Source organism: Styela clava, chromosome 1 (genome assembly GCF_964204865.1).
Source record: "Styela clava chromosome 1, kaStyClav1.hap1.2, whole genome shotgun sequence".
In the NCBI taxonomy this organism is placed as follows: Eukaryota; Metazoa; Chordata; class Ascidiacea; order Stolidobranchia; family Styelidae; genus Styela; species Styela clava.
The window spans coordinates 25,297,541-25,321,748 of NC_135250.1; the positions used below are offsets into that span (position 1 = coordinate 25,297,541).

Genomic DNA, 24,208 nt, shown 5'->3' on the forward strand with positions numbered 1-24,208 from the left:
TCTTTTTAGTATCGTTTAGTCATTATACAAACGTTTACTCTTCCTTATTGTGTAATTCGCTCTTGAGTGACGACAATGAAAAATAAGAAATGATTTGGATATGTCTTGTACTGTTCGTCACTTCTTCGTCGATATTTTAAAGATATTTAATATTTCTCCTATAGTCGTTTATTGAAATTTTTTTTAATTAATCAGCAACTCCTTTCAACGATCCAGTTTCTCAACCATCATATTCGAACGTGCTACAAGAAACTGCCAGTTACGAACATGCTCTTCCTGCGCCAACTAAGCAAACACAAGTGGAGTCAGCTTACGAACAACCATCATCTTCAAATGTGCTGCAAGAAGCTGCCTGTTACGAACAAGCTCTACCTGCGACAACTATAAAAACACGAGTGGAAACAGCTTACGAAACTTACAACGCCTGATGAATTTTAGCTAAGCAGTGGCTATTAGCATAATACAAAATGTAAAAAATTCAAAACATGTTGTTTTTTGGATGAAACACTCCGTAAACGTGCAACATACAATGTTGCGTTGCTGTTGTAATCTTCCATGCGCTTTCTATGGTTTCACATCCAGACATCTTTACATTACAACCGGATCAACGAAATTATCAGTCACCATTAACTTTCTCACTCAGAGTCTAATCAGCTCTGTAGGTCATGTCGTAAACATGTATTGGATTAACTAAAGAATCTCCCAAGGGTACCCAAAGGAAAAAAATCTCCACCACAAGTTAGACCAACTGTAGAATCTCCACCCCAACTAAGACCATCTAACCATAACCCTACCAAATGATTTGTTCAGGTCAAATGAAGAATCAACTGGTATTCACCAGGTCAAATAAAGAATCAACTGGTATTATCAGCTTGGGTGGGTTGGGGGAGGGGGATATTTTTCAGTTGGGAAACAGGATCAACTGAAGAATCTCCACCCCAACTAAGACCAACTAAAAAATCCCCCCCAAAGCCGGCTCCGCCCGTGGAGGAGATTCTTCAGTTGATTCCATGTATTTTACATGCATTCATATAAACGACTTGTGAGTTAGGTTAAGTTTGTGCATTCTATTACAACGCAACTAATCAAGAAGCTCATTTTGTCTTGCTCGTTATATTTTCCAGCACGACAACTGATACGCACATACTATAATGTATGAAAGGTTTATCGTGGTCTCGTACCCAAGAAAGAAGTCTTCTTCAAAAGTTGACTAAAATGGACCATTATTCTCATAGTAATCAGATTACATGTCTAAAATGCTGGTCATGGGTTTTACTTTGGTACGTGATGTGTCTGTCTGTAATTTTACAAATCGTCACTTTAGTTGACGCCAGAGATTCTCAATTCACCAAGTCCTGCAAATGCTTTAATGAAGACCATGTAATGTTTACTATTGTTTGCTTCTATTGTTTGCTAAAAATTTTTGTTTCGTTTTTTAATTAGTTTTCGGTGTGTTCGAATCGATGACGAAACAATCCGTCCTTCATAACTAACTATATTTTTATTGTATTTTTTCCGAAAAATAATATTTCACATTACTGCAAAACTGTTGATTATTCTTTATTAATATTTTTAAATGATGCTGCTTTATATGTAGAGATTTAGGTATAATAATCATATTAACATGAGCAAAATTTAACATTTCTTGAACATCCAGCACCCAACCCTCTAATCTAATGTTTAGTAATTATAAGGAGCATTCTTGCTTTTGGAAAAACTTGAATTTAAAACACATACATATAAGTTTTAAAGATGTATAAATAGAGTAATGAGTTAAAATGATCGCAAATGCAGATTTGGGTAAATCGATAATTCCAAATTTTTGGGAAGCTGGCCATGTTCAATAAAATATAAAATGACTGTACGAGTGAATAAAGAGCCAAAGCTCGTTTTGCAAACTTTCCTTTACTAAAAATTTCATTATTTCTTTATTTAAAAATTAACCATCAATCGATTAAAAAGTCTCTTCCATTTTGAATTTAGATGTATAAATATATGTATGTGAAATATTTTTTACTGTCTACTGAAATCGGGAATCCTGTGATTTGCAAAAACATTTTTGCACAAACAGCAGGGTAGGGTAAAACCTTCCTGTGCTGTATATGGAATCTTCCGAATTTTTCGTAAATATAGACAAACGTGGAAAGAGGAAAAATGACAGAGAAACAACAATATTCGACAAAATTGTTTCCCAACAATACCATTCTTAAAACACATTATCATCTATGAAACTAAAATATGAATATTTCATTTCTGCTCCGCAATCTATTTATATTTGTTCATTACGTTGCTCAACAATATGTTATTAGTTTGTAATATTAATTTCGTATATAGTAAACAGAATAAAAAACAGTTGGTTTAGCAATGCATATGTACAAAACTGACTCAAATGAATTTTGGGTGTGAATGTTTAGTTTATTTACGAGTTGTCACTACTGTTTGTACCGTTTCGACAAGCAGCCACCCAAAGACATACAAACATTGTGGTTCCGCGAAGAACAATAGTTTTCTGTGCTGTGCCTGAAATTTCACAAGTGCCTGATTTTTTGATTTTGCGCTTAGCGTTGCCATATTTTTTCATTTATATTCCAATTTTAAATAAACCCCCAAAGTACAAGAATTGGCCGTATGATGTTATCCAATGGTTTTGCTCTTTGTATTATAAAAAAAAATGCTCAATTTGTTGTAAAAGAAAACATTTCATTTAGAATTCAAATAATTCAAGAAAACTATTGCGAAAAAATATTGCAACTGTCATCGAGAAAAAAAAATCAGGCACTTGCGAAATTTGACCTCTCATCACCAGTCCCAATCGGTTTTGTTTTATATTAAAATTGTAAATTCAATCATACAAAATGTGCATATATGATTTTCTGCTATAAAGTAATCAGATTCATTGGAAAATAGGTTTATACGAAGTGCCTGAAATTTACAAGAGTCTGATTTCCATATTTAGTATTCAGCGTTGCCATGATTTGCTATTGTAAAATTAATCATCCCTTGTTAAATCGAAAAGATTATTGTTTTATTAAGATATAAGAATGCAAATAAATATTCAAAGTTTATTAGATTTGAAATCTCGATAGAGTACGGAAAAATTTAGAAAAAAAAAATAAATTAAAGTGCCAGGAAAGAGAGCATGGATTCGCAAGTACCAGTCGGGATGGCTCGATATTCACGCGTGCAGTCCTAATCAAAAATATGACAATTATGCAAACATGTGAAACGTTCTTTGCTAAAGTGCTGTTTTTGTCTGTTGCTGTTGAGATATTGTGCCGGTAATATACCGAGCTTTTCTTTTTTCGGTGGCAGGACCTTTTCAATTCCAGGAATCTTGATTCTCTAACACTACGCCACCAGTTAAAACAAGGACAACCTGGTATCGCTTGTACATCTTAACACAACGCAACAGACCAGGCAAAATTACATCACATTCCTGTCTTTACAATTGTTTCAATGAAAAATTAATTCAACTTTGTAAGGAAAAAAAAACAATTAACAACATCAAACTTTGCCAAGCTGTTGGCTAACGAGATGGACACAAACTACAATAAAATACGAATTCATGCTCCGGCGGCGTAAAACCTTCCACGTAAAACCTTTTGTTTCACTTTTCGCATGTGTTCCAAATGATCTGGGTTTATCAAGTCGTGCAGCGCACAACTATGACCGGTATCAGAGTCAAATTTTAAATTTTTTTTAGCATTTAAACTCAAGTCTTCCAATTTTTAAAAAAAAAATTGGAAATGTGCCACGAATAAATTAATAATTGTAGACTTTGAATGTTTTGAAACGGTTGAAACGGGCGCGAGCGGGCATTAAGTTGGAATATTCAACTTTAAACCTTAGAATATGTCCTTTTGGGGACCAAACTAGTTAATACCAAATTGATATAGAGCCAAAATTTTTCTATTGTTCTACCATTTCTATTATAAAATGAAAACGAGTGTTTCCAATTCGAATCAGCCCTTTTCAACCCATCTACGTCTTTTCTTTACTTTTCAAATTAGTAATTACCCAAAACTACGGCACATTATTCAGCTAGATCACTTTGGATTGCCAAAGGCTGATAAATGTCTCAATCATGATGTAGAAAATTGGATGGGTTATTTTGAAACCATGAACGATTCTCTGAAAAGGTGTAACAAGTCGATACTGCATCAGTTAATGCAAACGACGTATAAAGTTGTCATTGTAAGGTAGGGTCTCCAAGTCCTCTGTGAAAATCTGTTAATTGAGGTTGATCAATAGTTCTATATCCAGAAGTTAAATATCTATTTCCAGCCTAATAGCTTTCTCGAGAAATATCGTTTCCTCAATAGAATTCAATTTGGCGTTCAATTACGTGCAATAAAGCAATGTCGCCCGGCGGTTAGTTCAATGCTACGTTCCTCATTTTTAACGTGGTATATTTTTAAACCGGAACTACAGCGATTTAATAAAGATTCAAACGATATGTTCCTACATTCTTTAAAGTAAACCTCTAGCACGGAGGTATTATTGTATCCTCATTTGTTATCGAAGATCTGCGTGATGGAGTGCATGGTGGGTATGTAGAGATTAGATCTCAAATGCAGTAAATATGGGGGGTTGATGCTATAAAGATACACTGATGAAAGACAGAGAAAAACACTTTCTACTTGAATAGGTAAATGGTACTTTACATGTATTCGACAACGATGCTAGGAACAATCACAATGCTGTGTTTGCTTAACGAATTTCATGCTTGCTCATGAAAATGTGATATTGCAGGAGATATAACTGATGCATGCACACACAATCCATTGTGACTAAGGAACGGTTATTGTAAGTTTTCGTGCGCTTAGAAGTCTTTTGTTAAGGTGGGAAGTGATAGACTGACTCAGTGAACCACCTCAGTTTCGAGAAATGTTAGTATTGTAATAATATTACCAGTTTGTATTTATGGAGGTATTTGAAAATGTGAATGATAAAGCTTACGCATAAGTTGTGTAGTCAATACACAGTATGAAATTATTCTCGTGAACAGGTGTTCCAATGCTTTCGCTTCAAATCAGGCACAGGCCCTGCTGTTTGTAATTTATCATAAAGAAGCCTCATGGATATTGTCCTCCTGTAGAAATATATTGAAAACCAGTTTAGTCTTAGGCTAACGACTATCTATGATCAACATGAAAACCGAATAAAAAGGTGCGCATTTATGTAGTTGGGTAACTGGTGAAAAGGCCTATCTACTGCTTAGCAAAAGTTTAAGTCAGTCATCGTTCTTCGCCGCTATTCGTAAAATTGCATCAACAATTGGAACTGTGATGTTTATCAAGTCCATGTACTTGAGATGCTTAATATATATATCTTAAAATAGTTATATTTTTATTTTTTATTGTCGCATTAAATAAATTATATTCCGTTCAATGCAGTTATGCTAATTGAAACCCGAAACGACCTAATCAGAGTTAAAATTAGGGTGTTATATTTAAATTGACCACAAATGTCAAAAACTTTGTCATTCGAATAATAAAGATGAATCTTACAATTTTGGCGATATCGTTTTCGATCATCATCACAAGTGCTTTAGCTCAAGGTTAGTTGAATATTGTATTAATGAAAACATTTTTTTAACCCTCTCAAACATTTTGTTCATTAATAAGTATTTCTCTCGGAAAAATACAAATGTTTTTTTTTTATACTAAATGAAAAAACACCTCAGGTTTTAAGTACTGTATACTAATTCAATCCATTATTTCAATTTTTTATTTTGTCAAATTTTATGTTAATAAATGAGAATTGTTATTTAATAGATTGTTCAGTTTTGAATCTGATTACAATTCCAGATACCGTTGTGTTTCAGATCCCTGGAAGGAAGAATGTGTTGATGGGTTTGAACTGCTTTTTTACAAGCAACGTAAAACTTATAACAGAGCAAAGTCTTCTTGTGAAGGATTGGGAGGTTACTTGGCTAAAGTTGATAATGAGAGAATAACGTCAGTCATTAATTCAGCATTCGAGTGAGTTAAAAAGAAAATTATTTTCGATATCTTGGTGTTATTTACTATGTGAATTATTCAATGTATACAATAAAATTCTAGCACTAGAATGTTGGAATTGATTATTTTACTGTTGTTTGTATCATCTCGATGTAGATTAAAAACTTATATATATAGATTTATGAAAGCTGAAATGGAATATTGTTTGTACAGTGATGTACGGGTGAGAGATTTATTTTACTTTTAGGAAGATTGTTACCTTATAGGGATAATCACAAATATGTAGTTCTTATTTTACATAATATTGCAAAACTAACCCCAATCTATATCGAGAAATCATTGTTGTTTTATTAACTACAGAACGATTCTTTTACCTTGAGTGTGTTGAAACTATTAGTGTGCCGTGAATAGAATAAAGCAAGAATCTACAGACTTTTCAATGCTAACAAGTTTGTATATTTGAATAAATATAAACAAAATTTTTATCCGCGCAATGGTTTTTCAGCAATTAGTTCATACATTCAAGCTTGCAAATCACATGTAAACTCCGGAATTAATTGGGAATTTTTGATTGCGGGATACCCGGCATAATCAGCGCTTTTATGATACTACATTGTGTCATCACACAAAGGTTATTTAGGTATCTTAGCGTGTCCGTGGTCTATTTCAAAACTTCTATTCCTATGTCCCCTTTCTTTCAGTTTTCAATTGATTTCTCCGATATTTGTTTTTAAAACTAATAAGGTTTTTATACTCTTAGCATACAAGGTTATGCAAACACCTTTTATATCGGAGGAAACGACATAGCTACAGAAGGAGATTGGAAATGGCAAGATGGTACCGATGTGATCATGACAGGAGAAGCGGGATATCAAAACTGGTTTGTTTTTCAATTTTATTCCCAAAAGTCGCCTTGTAAATAACTATTGCTTAGATCAGTGGTTCCCAAATTCTGGGTCGCGTGAAGATTTTTCGAGGTCGCCTAATTTCTGTCAAACATGCGCACCCGAGTGAATAGGATTTTAAAATTGGCAAGTGAAATTTGTGATGGTCGGCGGGTACCGTATAAAGTGCTTAACTTCGGAATTTTCGTCAATACCTCGACCAATTAATAATGAGAGAAGAAGTGGGATATCAATACTGGTATGTTTATCAACTTTATTTAGAAATGTCTTAAAATATGTGCTGCGAGAAATAGTTTTTTAAACACGTATACTATGTAGTATTCATTATTCTCAATAATATAGCAAATGGAAGTACCACGGCATGACTTGAATGATGATATTCATTATCTACCGTTGTTAAAATCATTTTATCGTCGAAGAAATGGTGACAAACCTTACTAGATAACAGTTACGGGCAAATGGATAAATTGTACATAGCTATACTTTATATTAATTTACATTTAATGTATCAATACTTTTCCTGTTTGGAGAATAATTGGTAGTTATATCTGAGCAACACCTTGTCAATAACTATTGTTTACCTTAGAGCCTTAGATTTTAGACCTAATTGGTTTTCGCCTTCTAAATTTATCAGGAAATATAATCAACCAAATGGTGAGACTTTAAGCAATACTGTTGTTGAAGACTGTTTGACATTAGGCAAAGAAACGTATATGTGGACTGATTCATCCTGTGATGAGAATTTCTATTACATTTGCCAGAAAGGTAATATTCAGTTTATTTTTTTTTTCAATTGGGAAGAAAGATATGATATGGTTTTAGTCTATGAACGATAATGTACAACTCTTCCTCATAATCACCCTTTCAAGGCGTTTCTAGCCATGTGATAAATTTTTCTAATAATGTACAAGTGTGTGCAAGCTTGCTCAGCTGAAGGTAACGAAAACGTATCAAGTTGCATGAGTTTCATTTACAGAAACAATAGAGCAAAACCTATATATATGTACACAAAGAACAAAACGCAATATTATATATACCAACAATTTCGCAAAATCCATACAATATCCTGAACCAAGCTTGAACTGTGGAACAGCTACAGTACCCGGAACAATACAGTTACAGTACCCTGACCGCCCTAACCTTTCAGGTATCGTGACGATGACTCATTCTTCCAATTTCTACTTGAATTGAACTACCAAATGATCCGAGTCACTACCGTATTACCAGATTCCGTACTGTAGTTTACCGTTCCCCATAAAAAAACTTCCGTATTTCACTAAGCACGGGATCCACCGACTTTTGCTAGCACCATACCCGTTAACTCGTGGTCGCAGAACCGCTACAATTTATTTTTGGACCTTCTGAAGTATGCGCACAAAGATGCCATACAAGCTGAACTCAGGTTATGTACAAGGGGAGGGTTCAGGTTGTGCGACAACTTGGTGCGCATATTTCAGGAGTACCTTATTTTTAATTTTGTCGACGTCGCCACACAAAACTACAAATAAAAAACGATTCTCACAGAGTCCTCAAAAAATTTTGAAATAAATGAAAATAACAGCCGTCGAGAGACAACAACACTCTTTGAACACAAAAGTTGATAGCAATTTATCCAGTAAATAAAGCAAATGGGAATTTTCTTAATATCAACAAGATGAAGAAAAGAAAGACTGATAACATGATGATCAACAACAACATAATACCAAACCAATCCATAGGTCCATTTCGTGCCCGATAATCTAGCACTTAATTAGTGATTGTAGATTGAATATGAATATAAATAGATTGTCAAATTTGGATTATTCACTTGAAACTGATCAATACAGATCACATCGATACAAGTATCCGTATTATATGTCGGTTCCACTGAATGCTTATAATACGAATGATTAGACTTTAATCACTTAATTTAACTTGTATTACAAACAGAGATGCATTAGTAGTATTAATTCAAAAATGTTTTTATTTGTTAAAACAAATAATTTAGATAATTAAATGTTCAGTGTTTCTGCTTACATGAACCAACGTAATAAACCTATTCATTCTAAATATTAACCAATTTTGGAAATTCTCCTTTAGTGTTTCAAGGCCCTTTCGTTGGAATACAAACCATCAACGGAAACCAGAAAAGGTGTTCTGCAACAGAATGCAGCACTGCTACACAAGTTGAATGGCACAAAGCATCTAACAAAGTATCAACCGCAACTACAAGTAGAGTTTATCAAACGATACACACTGGATCAGCAACATTGAATCTTCAAAACGCAAATGTTGCAGATGCGGGATCCTATAGTTGTCGTTATCAAATTGGTAAATTGTGGAAAACTACAACTGAATCATATGAAGGTAAATATAGATATTAACATTTATATATGTTTGTAATCTCTGTTTACTGATCTTGCGTAATTCTTTTTTCAGTGGCTGGAAATCCCTCAATCTATCGAATATCGAATGACGTCTGCAACTCTAACTTGATCATCTCATGGAAACCACATACAAATGCTGTTGGATTCCCACACAAGTAAAGTTTTATGATTATTTGAAAATCAAACCTTTAGAGAGACAATTAAAACTTAAAGATACGCGGTTCGCATTATCCAATATATTAATTAATCATAATTATTGCAATTGGTAAGATGGTTGATAACATGGTTGTACCAGGTATCTTTAGCATGTAGAACCAACACTAACATTTCCGTTACAAGACGACTCAATATAAAACAGATACATAAAGTTCTCTAGAACAAATTCTATTATTATGTCAGTATGAGCACACTTCTATTTCACAGAATTGAAGTAAGTTCGACCTTAGGTGGATCATCCAGATGGTTGGATTCACTAACATCTGAGAATCAGTCAACAACAATAACTAATTTGTCGTCAACCACAACCTACACAATCAAAGTAAGCAATACAGGTCCAAAATATCGGTGACACCATCGTTTCTTATTTGTGATTACTTTTTTGTATTTTAAAAATTGGCAAGGTCACACCTCACCTTGTGTGTTCTAATTGTGACAAGAGATCTAAATTTTTGAGACATTGAAACCTACCTGAGTATTCTGTACAATTGTATATTGCGTTATTATATTGTATTCATGTCAATTATTTATACAGGTAACTGCATGTGTAACAAAAGAATATTGCACAACCAATTATTCTACCACCCAAAAGGCAAGAACAGATGGAGCAACGTTATCTGTTGAATCGCCATCTATTATACAGTACAAGAATACACAAACTTGCGTCATCTCTTGGACCTTATCTAACAATATGAAGACTGGTGATTCATATACCGTGGTAAGTCAATATTTCAATTGTCGATACAAATTATTCGCACATGTTCTTCGACAACTTAGCTGAAGATATATAACTTGAATATAGAATTTATACGCGTTTTGAAAAGTGCACACTGAGCCGTGATGTTTGACTGATTATACAGCCAATCTGTCACTAACGTGCGTCTAGCCACGCACCACTGTCTACTAATATTAATGGCAGATATTTTATATTTAATTCATATCCAAATCAACTCGAAGTTTTTGTCTTTTTGCGCTAACTTCAACATCTTATCTATCACTAATTTTTAACGGCTTTTTCAGTGAAAAATTCTAGATTTCGATGCGATGACACTAATATTTCTGAAACAAATTTTTATCTGATGATTTATAGGAACTGAATCTAACTTCAACTCCAGTTTCTTCGCAAGATGCAAACTCGGAGATAGAGACGAAGCTCATGAACGTGACGTCATCATCCGTGTATCCATTTCAACCAGAACCAGATCGTAACTATTCTGCTTCGATCAAAATACTCAATTGCGTTTGGTCTCTCAAAGGTTCTTGTGTAGGAAATCCAAAAAGTATAAATTGAATTCAAATATTATATTTCCAAGTATTTTGATTTGTTTCACTTAATTGGGTGTAATCATTGAGAATTCACTCACTCCTATGGAATTCATGGAGAGTGGTTGTCGCATTATCTTAGTTAAATTGTATATTTTTTGGTAATTGATTTTCAATCCTTGTTGTGAAAATACCTTTATAATGAATTTCTTTTTTGTTATCAATGGGCCGATGTTAGAGAACCGTATGTACTATATTGATGTATGATTTTCGGCTCAAACTTGAATCAGTATTAAGTTTCAGGAAATAATTCAAGGGAAATAGTAATTAGATACTAATTATGTTCCGAGAACTATATAAGATTCCAATCCAAACTTTATGACAGTGAATTATGATTTTTGCAGACACTTTACTTCAAAAAATGAAAAAAAGTTTGGGAATCATTTACTGAAATATATATTGTTTAGAAAATTATTCTTTCGATTAAGGAATAATGTTCATGCAACTATTCGGTTTTAAAATGAAAATATTGTCAATTTTGTTAAAACTTTCAATATTATTTAAAAAATTTCTAATATTTAAGTTTTGTTTAGCCTATATAATTTTTTAGAAAAGAAATCGTTCGAGTTGAACATCGTCAGTTTTGTGATCGGTTTTCTAATTCCTTTGATATTCTACGTAGTCTTTGGCTTAATCATATACAAATTGATGGAAAAGATAAAGAAGTTGAAGAAAAATGCAGAAGAGAAAGAACATAATTACGAAACCATACAAGAAAAAGGTAGTGAGATCCGAAAATCACCATTTCACGTAAAATACATTATTATTGATCAGCCACCGAAAAATTCTAAAATATAAGTAAATACATATGACATTCACCATCTCTCCTTTCATCACCAATGCTAAAATATTTAAACAGGAATATAAGAAAATTCGCCTAAGTAAAATATGTATGTCTTCTCCGGTATCATTCTCATCTCAAATTTCTAAAATATGACAAATATGTTACTAGTCTTTTTGTATCGTTTAGTCATTATACAAACGTTTACTCTACCTTATTGTGTAATTCGCTCTTGAGTGACGACAATGAAAAATCAGAAATGATTTGGATTTGGGTTGCATTGTTCGCCACTTCTCGGTCGATATTTTTAAGATTTTAATATTTCTCCTATAGTCGTTAATTGAACTTTTTTTTTTAATTAATCAGCAACTCCTTTCAACGACCCAGTTTCTCAACCATCATATTCGAACGTGCTAAAAGAAACTGCCGGTTACGAACAAGCTCTTCCTGCGTCAACTAAGAAAACACAAGTGGAGTCCGCTTACGAACAGCCATCATCTTCAAATGTGCCTCAAGAAGCTGCCGGTTACGAACAAGCTCTTCCTGCGCCAGCTAAGCAAACACAAGTGGAGTCAGCTTACGAACAACCATCATCTTCAAATGTGCTGCAGGAAGCTGCCGGTTACGAACAAGCTCTACCTGCGACAACTATGAAAACACGAGTGGAAACAGCTTACGAAACTTAGAACGCCTGATGAACTTTAGCTTAGCAGTGGCTATTTGCATATTACAAAATGTAAAAAATTTGAAACATGTTTTTTTATTTGATGAAACACTCCGTAAACGTGCAACATACAATATCGCGTTGCTGTTGAAGTAATCTGCCATGCCGCTGTCCATGGTTTCACATCCAGACATCTTTACATTACAACCGGATCAACGAAATTATCAGTCACCAATAACTTTCTCACACAGAGTGTAATCAGCTCTGTAGGTCATTGGATCAACTAAAGAATCTCCCAAGGGTACCCAACTGAAGAATCTCCACCCCAAGTTAGATCAACTGAAGAATCTCCACCCAACTAAGACCAACTGAAGAATCCCCCCCCCCCCCAAAGCCGGCTCCGCCGGTGGAGGACATTCTTCAGTTGATCCCATGTATTTTACATGCATTCATATAAACGACTTGTGAGTTAGGTTAAGTTAGTGCATTCTATCACAACGCAACTAATCATGAAGCTCATTTTGTCTTGCTCGTTATATTTTCCAGGACGACAACTGATACGCACATTCTATAATGTATAAAAGGTTTATCGTGGTTTCATTTCCAAGAATGAAAAAGTCTTCTTTAAAAGTTGACTAAAATAGACCATTATTCTCATAGTAATCCGATTACATGTCCAAAATGCCGGTCATGGGGGTTACTTTGGTACGTGATGTGTCTGATGCTTTAATGAAGACCATGTAATGTTTTTGTTTCTTTTTTTAATTTGTTTTCGGTGTCTTCGAATCGATGACGAAACAATCCGTCCTTCATAACTATCTATATTTTTATTGTATTTTTACCGAAAAATAATATTTCACATTACTGCGGAACTGTTGATTATTCTTTATTAATATTTTTAAATGTTGCTTCTTTATGTGTACAGATTTAATTAAGTATAATAATCTTATAAACACGAGCAAAATTTAACATCTCTTGAGTCTTGAACATCCAGCACCCTACCCTCTAATCTAATGTCTAGTAAATATAAGGAGCATTCTTGTGTTTGGAGAATACTTGAATTTAAAACACATACAACATATACGTTTTAAAGATGTTTAAATAGAGTAATGAGTTAAAATGATCGCAAATGCAGATTTGGGTGAGTCGGTAATTCCAAATTTTTGGAAAGCTGGCCATGTTCATTAGAATATAAAATGACTGTACGAGTGAATACTGAGCCAAAGCTCGTTTTGCAAACTTTCCTTTACTAAAAGTTATTTTATTTCTTTATTTAAAAATTAACCCTCAATCGATTAAAAAGTCTCTTCCATTTAGAATTTTGATGTATAAATATATGTATGTGAAATATTTTTTAATGTCTACTGCAATCGGGAATCATGTGATTTGCAAAAACATTTGCACAAACAGCAGGGTCGTGTAAAACCTCACTGTGCTGTATATGGAATCTTCCAAATTTTTCGTAAATATAGACAAACGTGGAAAGAGAAAAAAAGACAGAGAAACAACGATATTCGACAAAATTGTTTCCCAACAATACCGATCTTAAAACACATTATCATCTATGGAACGAAAATATGAATATTCTATTTTTGCTCCGCAATCAATTTCAATTTGTTCATTACGTTGCTCAACAATATGTTATTAGTTTCTAATATTAATTTTGTATACAGTAAACAGAATAAAATACAGTTGGTTTAGCAATGCATATGTACAAAAGTGACTCAAGAGTCTGATTTCCATATTTAGTATTCAGCGTTGCCATGATTTGCTAGAGAAAAATTAATCATACCTTGTTAAGTCGAAAAGATTATTGTTTTCTTAAGATATAAGAATGTAAATAAATATTCAAAGTTTATTAGATTTGAAACCTCGATAGAGTACGGAAAAATTAGAAAAAAAAAAAAAATTAAAGTGCCAGGAAAGAGAGCATGGATTCGCAAGTACCAGTCGGGATGGCTCGATATTCACGCGTGCAGTTCTAATCAAAAATATGACTATTATGCAAACATGTGAAACGTTCTTTGCTAAAGTGCTGTTTTTGTCTGTTGCTGTTGAGATATTGTGCCGGTAATATACCAGGCTTTTTTTTTTTCGGTGGCAGGACTTTTTCAATTCCAGGAATCTTGATTCTCTAACACTACGCCACCAGTTAAAACAAGGACAACCTGGTATCGCTTGTACATCTTAACACAACGCAACAGACCAGGCAAAATTACATCACATTCCTGTCTTTACAATTGTTTCAATGAAAAATTAATTCAACTTTGTAAGGAAAAAAAAACAATTAACAACATCAAACTTTGCCAAGCTGTTGGCTAACGAGATGGACATAAACTACAATAAAATACGAATTCATGCTCCGGTGGCGTAAAACCTTCCACGTAAAACCTTTTGTTTCACTTTTCGCATGTGTTCCAAATGATCTGGGTTCATCAAGTCGTGCAGCGCACAACTATGACCGGTATCAGAGTCAAATTTTAAATTTTTTTTAGCATTTAAACTCAAGTCTTCCAATTTTTTAAAAAAAAATTGGAAATGTGCCACGAATAAATTATTAATTGTAGACTTTGAATGTTTTGAAACGGTTGAAACGGGCGCAAGCGGTAGTAAGTTGGAATATTCAACTTTAAACCTTAGAATATGTCTTTTTGGGGTCCACACTAGTTAATACCAAATTGATATAGAGCCGAAATTTTTCTATTGTTCTACCATTTCTGTTATAAAATGAAAACGAGTGTTTCCAATTCGAATCAGCCTTTTTCAACCCATCTACGTCTTTTCTTTACTTTTCAATTTAGTAATTACCCAAAACTACGGCACATTATTCAGCTAGATCTCTTTGGATTGCCAAAGGCTGATAAATGTCTCAATCATGATGTAGAAAATTGGATGGGTTATTTTGAAACCATGAACGATTCTCTGAAAAGGTGTAACAAGTCGATACTGCATCAGTTAATGCAAACGACGTATAAAGTTGTCATTGTAAGGTAGGGTCTCCAAGTCCTCTGTGAAAATCTGTTAATTGAGGTTGATCAATAGTTCTATATCCAGAAGTTAAATATCTATTTCCAGCCTAATAGCTTTCTCGAGAAATATCGTTTCCTCAATAGAATTCAATTTGGCGTTCAATTACGTGCAATAAAGCAATGTCGCCCGGCGGTTAGTTCAATGCTACGTTCCTCATTTTTAACGTGGTATATTTTTAAACCGGAACTACAGCGATTTAATAAAGATTCAAACGATATGTTCCTACATTCTTTCAAGTAAACCTCTAGCAGGGAGGTATTATTGTATCCTGATTTGTTATCGAAGATCTGCGTGATGGAGTGCATGGTGGGTATGTAGAGATTAGATCTCAAATGCAGTAAATTTGGGGGGTTGATGCTATAAGGATACACTGATGAAAGACAGAGAAAAACACTTTCTACTTTAATAGGTAAATGGTACTTTACATGTATTCGACAACGATGCTAGGAACAATCACAATGCTGTGTTTGCTTAACGAATTTCATGCTTGCTCATGAAAATGTGATATTGCATGAGATATAACTGATGCATGCACACACAATCCATTGTGACTAAGGAACGGTTATTGTAAGTTTTCGTGCGCTTAGAAGTCTTTTGTTAAGGTGGGAAGTGATAGACTGACTCAGTGAACCACCTCAGTTTCGAGAAATGTTAGTATTGTAATAATATTACCAGTTTGTATTTATGGAGGTATTTGAAAATGTGAATGATAAAGCTTACGCATAAGTTGTGTAGTCAATACACAGTATGAAACTATTCTCGTGAACAGGTGTTCCAATGCTTTCGCTTCAAATCAGGCACAGGCCCTGCTATTTGTAATTTATCATAAAGAAGCCTCATGAATATTGTCCTCCTGTAGAAATATATTGAAAACCAGTTTAGTCTTAAGCTAACGACTATCTATGATCAACATGAAAACCGAATATAAAAGGTGCGCATTTATGTAGTTGGGTAACTGGTGAAAAGGCCTATCTACTGCTTAGCAAAAGTTTAAGTCAGTCATCGTTCTTCGCCGCTATTCGTAAAATTGCATCAACAATTGGAACTGTGATGTTTATCAAGTCCATGTACTTGAGATGCTTAATATATATATCTTAAAATAGTTATATTTTTATTTTTCATTGTCGCATTAAATAAATTATATTCCGTTCATTGCAGTTATGCTAATTGAAACCCTAAACGACCTAATCAGAGTTAAAATTTGGGTGTTATATTCAAATTGACCACAAATGTCAAAAACTGTGTCATTCGAATAATAAAGATGAATCTTACAATTTTGGCGATATCGTTTTCGATCATCATCACAAGTGATTTAGCTCAAGGTTAGTTGAATATTGTATTAATGAAAATATTTTTTTTAACCCTCTCAAACATTTTGTTCATTAATAAGTATTTCTCTCGGAAAAATACAAATGTTTTTTTTATACTAAATGAAAAAACACCTCAGGTTTTAAGTACTGTATACTAATTCAATCCATTATTTCAATTTTTTTTTGGTAAATTTTATGTTAATAAATGAGAATTGTTATTTAATTGATTGTTCAGTTTTGAATCTGATTACAATTCCAGATATCGTTGTGTTTCAGATCCCTGGAAGGAAGAATGTGTTGATGGGTTTGAACTGCTTTTTTACAAGCAATGTAAAACTTATAACAGAGCAAGGTCTTCTTGTGAAGGATTTGGAGGTTACTTGGCTAAAGTTGATAATGAGAGAATAACGACAGTCATTAATTCATCATTCCCCTGAGTTAAAAAGAAAATTATTTTCGATATCTTGGTGTTATTTACTATGTGAATTATTCAATGTATACAATGAAATTCTAGCACTAGAATGTTGGAATTGATTATTTTACTGTTGTTTGTATCATCTCGATGTAGATTAAAAACTTATATATATAGATTTATGAAAGCTGAAATGGAATATTGTTTGTACAGTGATGTACGGGTGAGAGATTTATTTTACTTTTAGGAAGATTGCTACCTTATAGGGATAATCACAAATATGTAGTTCTTTATTTTACATAATATTGCAAAACTAACCCCATTCTATATCGAGAAATCATTGTTGTTTTATTAACTACAGAACGATTCTTTTACCTTGAGTGTGTTGCATTGAAACTATTAGTGTGCCGTGAATAGAATAAAGCAAGAATCTACAGACAATGCTAACAAGTTTGTATATTTGAAAACATATAAACAAAATTTTTGTCCGCGCAATGGTTTTTCAGCAATTAGTTTATACATTCAAATTTGCAAATCACATGTAAACACCTGAACTAATTGGGAATTTTTGATTGCGGGATACCTGGCATAATCAGCGCTTTTATGATACTACATTGCCTCATCACACAAAGGTTATTTAGGTATCTTAGCGTGTCCGTGATCTTATTCAAAACTTTTATTCTTATGTTCTTTCAGTTTTCAATTGATTGCTCCGATCTTTGTTTTTAAAACTAATAAGGTTTTTATACTCTTAGCATACAAGGTGGTGAAAACGCCTTTTATATCGGAGGAAACGACATAGCTACAGAAGGAGATTGGAAATGGCAAGATGGTACTGATGTGATCATGATAGGAGAAGCGGGATATCAAAACTGGTTTGTGTTTCAATTTTATTCACAAAAGTCGCCATGTAAATAACTATTGCTTAGATCAGTGGTTCCCAAACTCTGGGTCGCGTGAAGATTTTCTGAGGTCGCCTAATTTCTGTCAAACATGCGCACACGAGTGAATAGGATTTTAAAATTGGAAAGTGAAATTTGTGCTGGTCGGCGGGTACCGTAAATCTGCTTAACTTCGGAATTTTCGTCAATAACTCGACCAATTAATAATGAGAGAAGAAGTGGGATATCAATACTGGTTTGTTTATCAACTTCATTTAGGAATGTCTTAAAATATGTGCTGCGAGAAATAGTTTTTTAAACACGTATACCATGCAGTATTCAGTAATCTCAATATTATAGTAAAGAGAACTACCACGGCATGACTTCAATGACGATATTACCTCACTACCGTAGTTTAATTCATTTTGTCGGATGTGAAATGATGACAAACATTACTAGATTACAATTACGGGCAATTGGATAAATTAGGCAAAGCTGCAATTGATTTTAACTTTATATTTAATATATAAGTACTTCTTCTGCTTAAAGATAATGGGTAGCCATATCTGCGCAACACCTTGTCAATAACCATTGCTTAGGAAGCGCATAAATTTTACAATTTTTTAATACGGCTTCTCAATTTATCAGGAAATATAATCAACCAAATGGTGGGACTGGTGAAAATTGTCTGACAGTCGGTAGAGAAACGTATGAGTGGGTTGATACATCTTGTGATGATACCTCCTACGACATTTGCCAGAAAGGTAATATTCAGTTGTTGTTTTTTAATTAGGAAAAAATGTATCATTAATATTTTTCATTCGATGACATTAATTAGATGGCTATGGTTTTAGAACGGAATTGTGCGACTCGCCCTCATGTTCATATTTTCATGGATTTTCTAGCTTTGTCATTAATTCGTACAAGTGGTCTGAATATGCAAGGTTGCTCAATTGCAGGTAAAGGGAACGCATCAAGTCGCATAGGTTTTATCTAAAGAAACAATAGAGCAAAACTCAAATATATGTACACGAAAGTCAAACCGTAATATTATACCAACAATTCCACAAAAATCATACGATATCCTGAACGAAGCTTGAACTGTGAAAAAACTATAGAACCCAGAACGCTACAATATTACTTACAATATTACTTATTTAAATTGTGTTACAAACAGAGTTGCACTAACAGTACTAAATAAAAAATGCTTTAATTTGATAAAAATATATTTAAGGTACTTTCAAAGTCCAGTGTTTCTGCTTGCATAAACCAAAGTAATCAACCTAGTTTTTCGTATACTAAACCAATTTATGTTATTTACGGTTTCAAATTTCACAAATTCTGCTTCAGTGTTTCCAGGCCCGTTCGTTAGGATACAAACAATCAACGTAAACCAGAGAATGTGTTCTGCAACAGACTGCAGCACTGCAACACAAGTTGAATGGTACAAAGCATCTAACAAAGTATCAACCGCAACTACAAGTAAAGTTTATCAAACGATACAAACTGGATCAGCAATATTGAATCTTCAAAACGCAAATATTGCAGATGCGGGATCCTATAGTTGTCGTTATCGAATTGGTCAAACCTGGAAAACTACAACTGAATCTTATGAAGGTGAATATAAATACCAATCTCTGATTAATGTCTGTCAGCTAATCTTCTGGTATTTACTTTTCCAGTGGCTGGAAATCCCACTATCAATCAAGCATCAAATAACACTTGCAATACTAACTTTATCATCTCATGGCAACCACATATAAATGCTGTTGGATTTCCACACAAGTGAGTTTATCTTTGTGGATATTTAGAAATAAATTACAAGATTTTGTTTATGCGTCATCTTTCACTCCGATCATGCCTCTAGAGCAGGGGTGGGCAAGGTTTTTGGAGCAGGGACCAAAAAAGTTTGTTCACCTAGACTGGCGGGCTCTGTAAGTGTGACGTAAAGAATTTTTGTTGTGGCGGAGAATATTGTATTATTTTGAAACATCAACGTTTTTTTTGGCACAATGCGGTTAATCTAACTTTGTTAAGATAACATTATAGGAACATTAACAAAAGGATGTAGGCACTAAATTGAACTCGGGGCTGCGCGTGACCAGATTGAAACACCTAACGGGCCGAATTTGAGCTGGATTGGTAAACACCAACTGGTAAATCTTCCATGCTGGTTCACAATTTTTCATATTCATATCTGTTGTTACTAGCATTAATGTCACTGTCAACACACATCTGTTAACAGAGTAGAAGTAAGTCCGACCGCAGGTGGATCAACAAGATGGGTGGATCTGGATTCACCAACATCTGAGAAACAAGCAATCACGATAACCAGTCTGTTGCCTGTCACAACCTATACAATCAAAGTAAGCAATAATGGTTTAATATCATATTATTCCCTCCTACATGTTTCCGCACCTAATTTATGCGACTATTTGTGCCAAAAAGACCCAACTTTCATAATCACCCTAACATTCAAAGCGTTCTGTTTATTCTGTCCCACCTATACGTTGCGGTATTGAAATGATCATATGAATTACTTTTGTCAGATAACTGCATGTGTACCAAAATATAATTGCCCAATCAAATATGCAACCACCCGAAAAGCAAAAACAGGGGGAGCAACGTTATCGGCTGAATCGTCGTTCATTACACAGATCGAAAAGAATCAAACTTGTGTCATTGCTTGGTCATTTCCAAACAATACTGAAACTGGGAACACTTATACCGTGGTATGTCCATATTTGCATTGTTGACAAAAATTATATGGAACACATGTTTTTTACTAACTTTGACTGACGTTATGTCATTATGTGTTAGAAACCATACGTGCATCATCAAGTAGACACTGTGTGCCATGAAGTTTGACTGTTTATACGGCACTCCATCACCTAGGATCGTATATCTGTTTTGGTCGGTTGATCTAAATTGCAGATATTGATAATTAATATTTTATATCCAATTCATATTCCAATTATCTGGAGTATACCTTACGTTATCTTCAATAACTTATTTGGCACCAATGCTCAAGAAATTTTTAGTGAAAAAGAAAAACTTGATTATTTCTGATGGAATTTTCTTTCTGATGAAATATAGGAACTGAATTTAGCTTCAACCCTGGCTTCATCACGAGATTCAAACTTGAAGACAGACATGAAACTAATAAATGTGACGTCATCCACTTCGTTATCATTTCAACCAGAACCAAATCGTAACTATTACGCTTCGATCAAAATATTCAATTGTGCTGGACTTGGTCAGGAATTATCTGTTATTGGCACATGTCTAGGAAAACCTACAGGTATATTGAGAAGTAAATATTTGTCAATCAATTTTGCAATCACCAATCTACTTAACAACTCTATCCAACAAGATATGTAAAGAAGCGTAATTTGTTTCGCAGTGAAATCGTATAAATGTTCAAATTTCATTGATTATTGGACACCTTTGCAGAGGCCTGTTTGAAGCGAAAGTGTGACGCATAAGTTGATAACGCAGAAATCATTGATATTGTAAGCACGTTTGTCAAAATTCATTTTAGTAAACACTTTCTCGTATTTTAGCTCCTGCAAAGGTTTTCCCGCCCGAAAGGTTTGAAGATAACCTAATCAACAGCGCGTGCGGCATAACAAAAATGGCAATACAGGCACCGGATGAGACTAATGGCTTTGTCAGGTAAACTAAATGCAACACAGAAGAAAATAATATATCGATAATTACAAAGTTTGTACGTCTCTTTCTCTGTGATTGATGGTTAGCCTGAAAATAAAATCCACTGGGCATGTTCATATATCATATTAGGTATATTATGAATCTGTCTCACCAATACAGTCACTTTGCTTACTAGATACAAAAGTTCTGATTAATTCTGATAATAATCATTCCACAATATGGAGTTCATTCCTCAACAAATAATGATATCGGTACAACTTTTAATATTGTACAATTTATTAATCTACAGTTGCATATTTGTACTTGTACGCACATATTTGAAGGAACTTGATGACGACTTTTCTTTGACTGACATGATAAATATTAACAACACAGTGAGCGGAGATGAATACATTGCTAAAGCAATACCTGTGTCAAGGTTGTAAATAGTATTATCTAGATGAATATTTTACGTAATTATTTAGTTGGATGTTTTCAGTTGAACAAAATTTATAAAAAAAACATATGAATCATAATGATTGAAATTCTATTCGCGATATTAAAATTGATAGACCCGGTGAAAGTTTCATTCACAAGCGGTACCTTGTGTTTCATTTGCTATCCTCGATGGCTGATTCGACGAATAGGAAATTCACTTTTGATAAAATTCCCTGGTTGATGTGATTATATGTCTAGATAATGGATGTATTATGTAATATATAAGGACACAACAGCAATAGAGCGGTATAAATTTACAACATTTTTTACTTCGATTTTTTCTAACCACCATTAAGAAACGCATTGTACTACCATTACTTTTTGGCTATATTAAAGGCATACAAAGTACATACAACAAGATACTACAATACTGCATATGTGCAAACTACCCATTCATGTATTTTGAATTCATGTATAATACTATATTGAGAGTTTCAATATGTATATACTTGCATGCGCAACGTATTTTTTCTATTGTTTCGAGTAGCAGCGGTAATTCTTCAATAACAGACCCTATTCTAATCCCATTGAATATTATAGCATGAATGGGAAGCGAATGAATGTTACACTCGGTGAAGAATCAATGACAACATGTGATGTAATGAATACAGGAAAAGCTGGGATACAAAAGGAACAATCCTCTGAAAAAGAAATTTTATTTTAGGGAAGAAATAGGAAATTAAATAAAGAGAAATTCAGGTTTTTTTTATATCCTATAATTATCAAACACTTCTAATTGGAAGTTTTGGTATTATTATAATGCTATTTCGAAACTGACGAGCAGCAAAGATATATTTTAACGGCAAATAAGATAGATTTAATCATTTTGTAGTTCTATCAAATAAAACTTGATATCTGCTTCATTTCTTTTGTTGAGTGAAATTCATTTTATTAATTCAAAATTAAACATATATTGCTTCAGTGTCTCGATAGTTTATTCCACACCCTCTGGTGAACAAATACATGTCAAGCAGAGCCCTCCAATGACGCTGAAAGTTCAGCAAGAAACAACTGCTGAAAACGATGCTGGTAAGAATAATAAATATTCAGATTTGATTTACTCAAAGCCAGATTACGAAAAAATTGCAAACTTTAAACAACATTAAAAATAAACTGTTATGCGATTTCTAAAAAAAGCTTCACACAAAATGTTTTCAAAGATAAAGTTTTCTATTGTCGTGAACTTATTATACTATCTAAATAATTTTAGACATGCTCAAGTTTTTACAATCGTGATTATAATCAAACTATAATCTCAAAAGTTTTGAATATCAACTGGAAACCAGAGTAACGTATTTGTTTTAGAGAAAGGAGCGTTCGAGTTCAACATCATCAGTTTTGTGATTGGTTTTCTCATTCCTTTCGTCTTCTTGGTCGTCTCTGCCTGGATCATATACAAACTGAGGAAGAAAATAAAGAATTTGGAGGAAAACGCAGGAGTGAAAGAACACAATTACGAAACTATTAAAAAAAAAGGTAGCGAGAATTAATGCACTACTGATGTAGAAAATGTTATTTCCGTACGAGTTTCACGAGCGGTTTTTATAGCAAATAAATACGTTTATCATCGTGTGTTCAATTTTTTTGTCATTTAAAGGGTACGAATACTACAGAATACGGCCACAATTAAAATTGTAACTTCACTTCAATGATATATACTTGCAATCTACGTTTATGGGATAGAAAACGTTTATCAAGCAATCAATGCAATTAACTAATATAATTTGTATAACTCGAGGATTTATAAAACTGGAATAGCACCGGAAATATTTGCCACAAAAAATGAAATTAACGCTCTCCAGACGTAACGCTCATTAGATTGCCGAAAAAATGAAAACAATTGTTCTTTGAACATACTTACTCTCTGGGGTAATATAAGAATCAAGAATTTGAATCAAGAAAGTATTATTCTTAATCAAGGGTACCACAGGTTTACATAGATTTGATTTCTATCTAGATCATAAGTTTAAATCGATTTTTAATTCTTCTGTGGTTGCTAATTACATTCTTCTAATTGATCAGAAACTCCTTCAAACAACCCAGCATCACAACCATCATATTCAAATGTGCTGCAAGAAACTGTTGGTTACGCACAAGTTCTTCCTGCGACAACTAATCAAACACAAGTGGAGTCAGCTTACGAACAATCATCATCATCAAATGCCCTGCAAGAAACTGTCGGTTACGAACAAGCTCTTCCTGCGACAA

At 33.6% G+C, this 24,208-nt stretch overlaps 2 protein-coding genes across 2 annotated transcripts; both read left to right on the plus strand.

Moving 5' to 3' along the window:
• The first annotated feature begins 5,391 nt into the window (after window positions 1-5,391).
• LOC120335098 (uncharacterized) lies at window positions 5,392-13,840 on the plus strand. The gene is made up of 11 exons (XM_078114986.1): window positions 5,392-5,560; window positions 5,828-5,984; window positions 6,724-6,843; window positions 7,503-7,633; window positions 8,948-9,214; window positions 9,287-9,389; window positions 9,658-9,772; window positions 9,986-10,168; window positions 10,541-10,730; window positions 11,324-11,494; window positions 11,921-13,840. The coding sequence occupies exons 1-11, from the start codon at window positions 5,500-5,502 to the stop codon at window positions 12,238-12,240; spliced, it is 1,818 nt and encodes a 605-aa protein (XP_077971112.1). The 5' UTR covers window positions 5,392-5,499; the 3' UTR covers window positions 12,241-13,840.
• A 2,583-nt stretch (window positions 13,841-16,423) lies between these two features.
• LOC120335159 (uncharacterized) lies at window positions 16,424-23,026 on the plus strand. The gene is made up of 13 exons (XM_078112637.1): window positions 16,424-16,570; window positions 16,835-17,420; window positions 17,726-17,845; window positions 18,500-18,615; window positions 19,202-19,468; window positions 19,534-19,636; window positions 20,097-20,217; window positions 20,401-20,583; window positions 20,948-21,152; window positions 21,415-21,526; window positions 21,813-21,941; window positions 22,541-22,699; window positions 22,923-23,026. Exons 3-12 carry the CDS (start codon window positions 17,817-17,819, stop codon window positions 22,662-22,664), a joined length of 1,389 nt encoding a protein of 462 aa, XP_077968763.1. The 5' UTR covers window positions 16,424-16,570; window positions 16,835-17,420; window positions 17,726-17,816; the 3' UTR covers window positions 22,665-22,699; window positions 22,923-23,026.
• The last annotated feature ends 1,182 nt before the right edge of the window (window positions 23,027-24,208 follow it).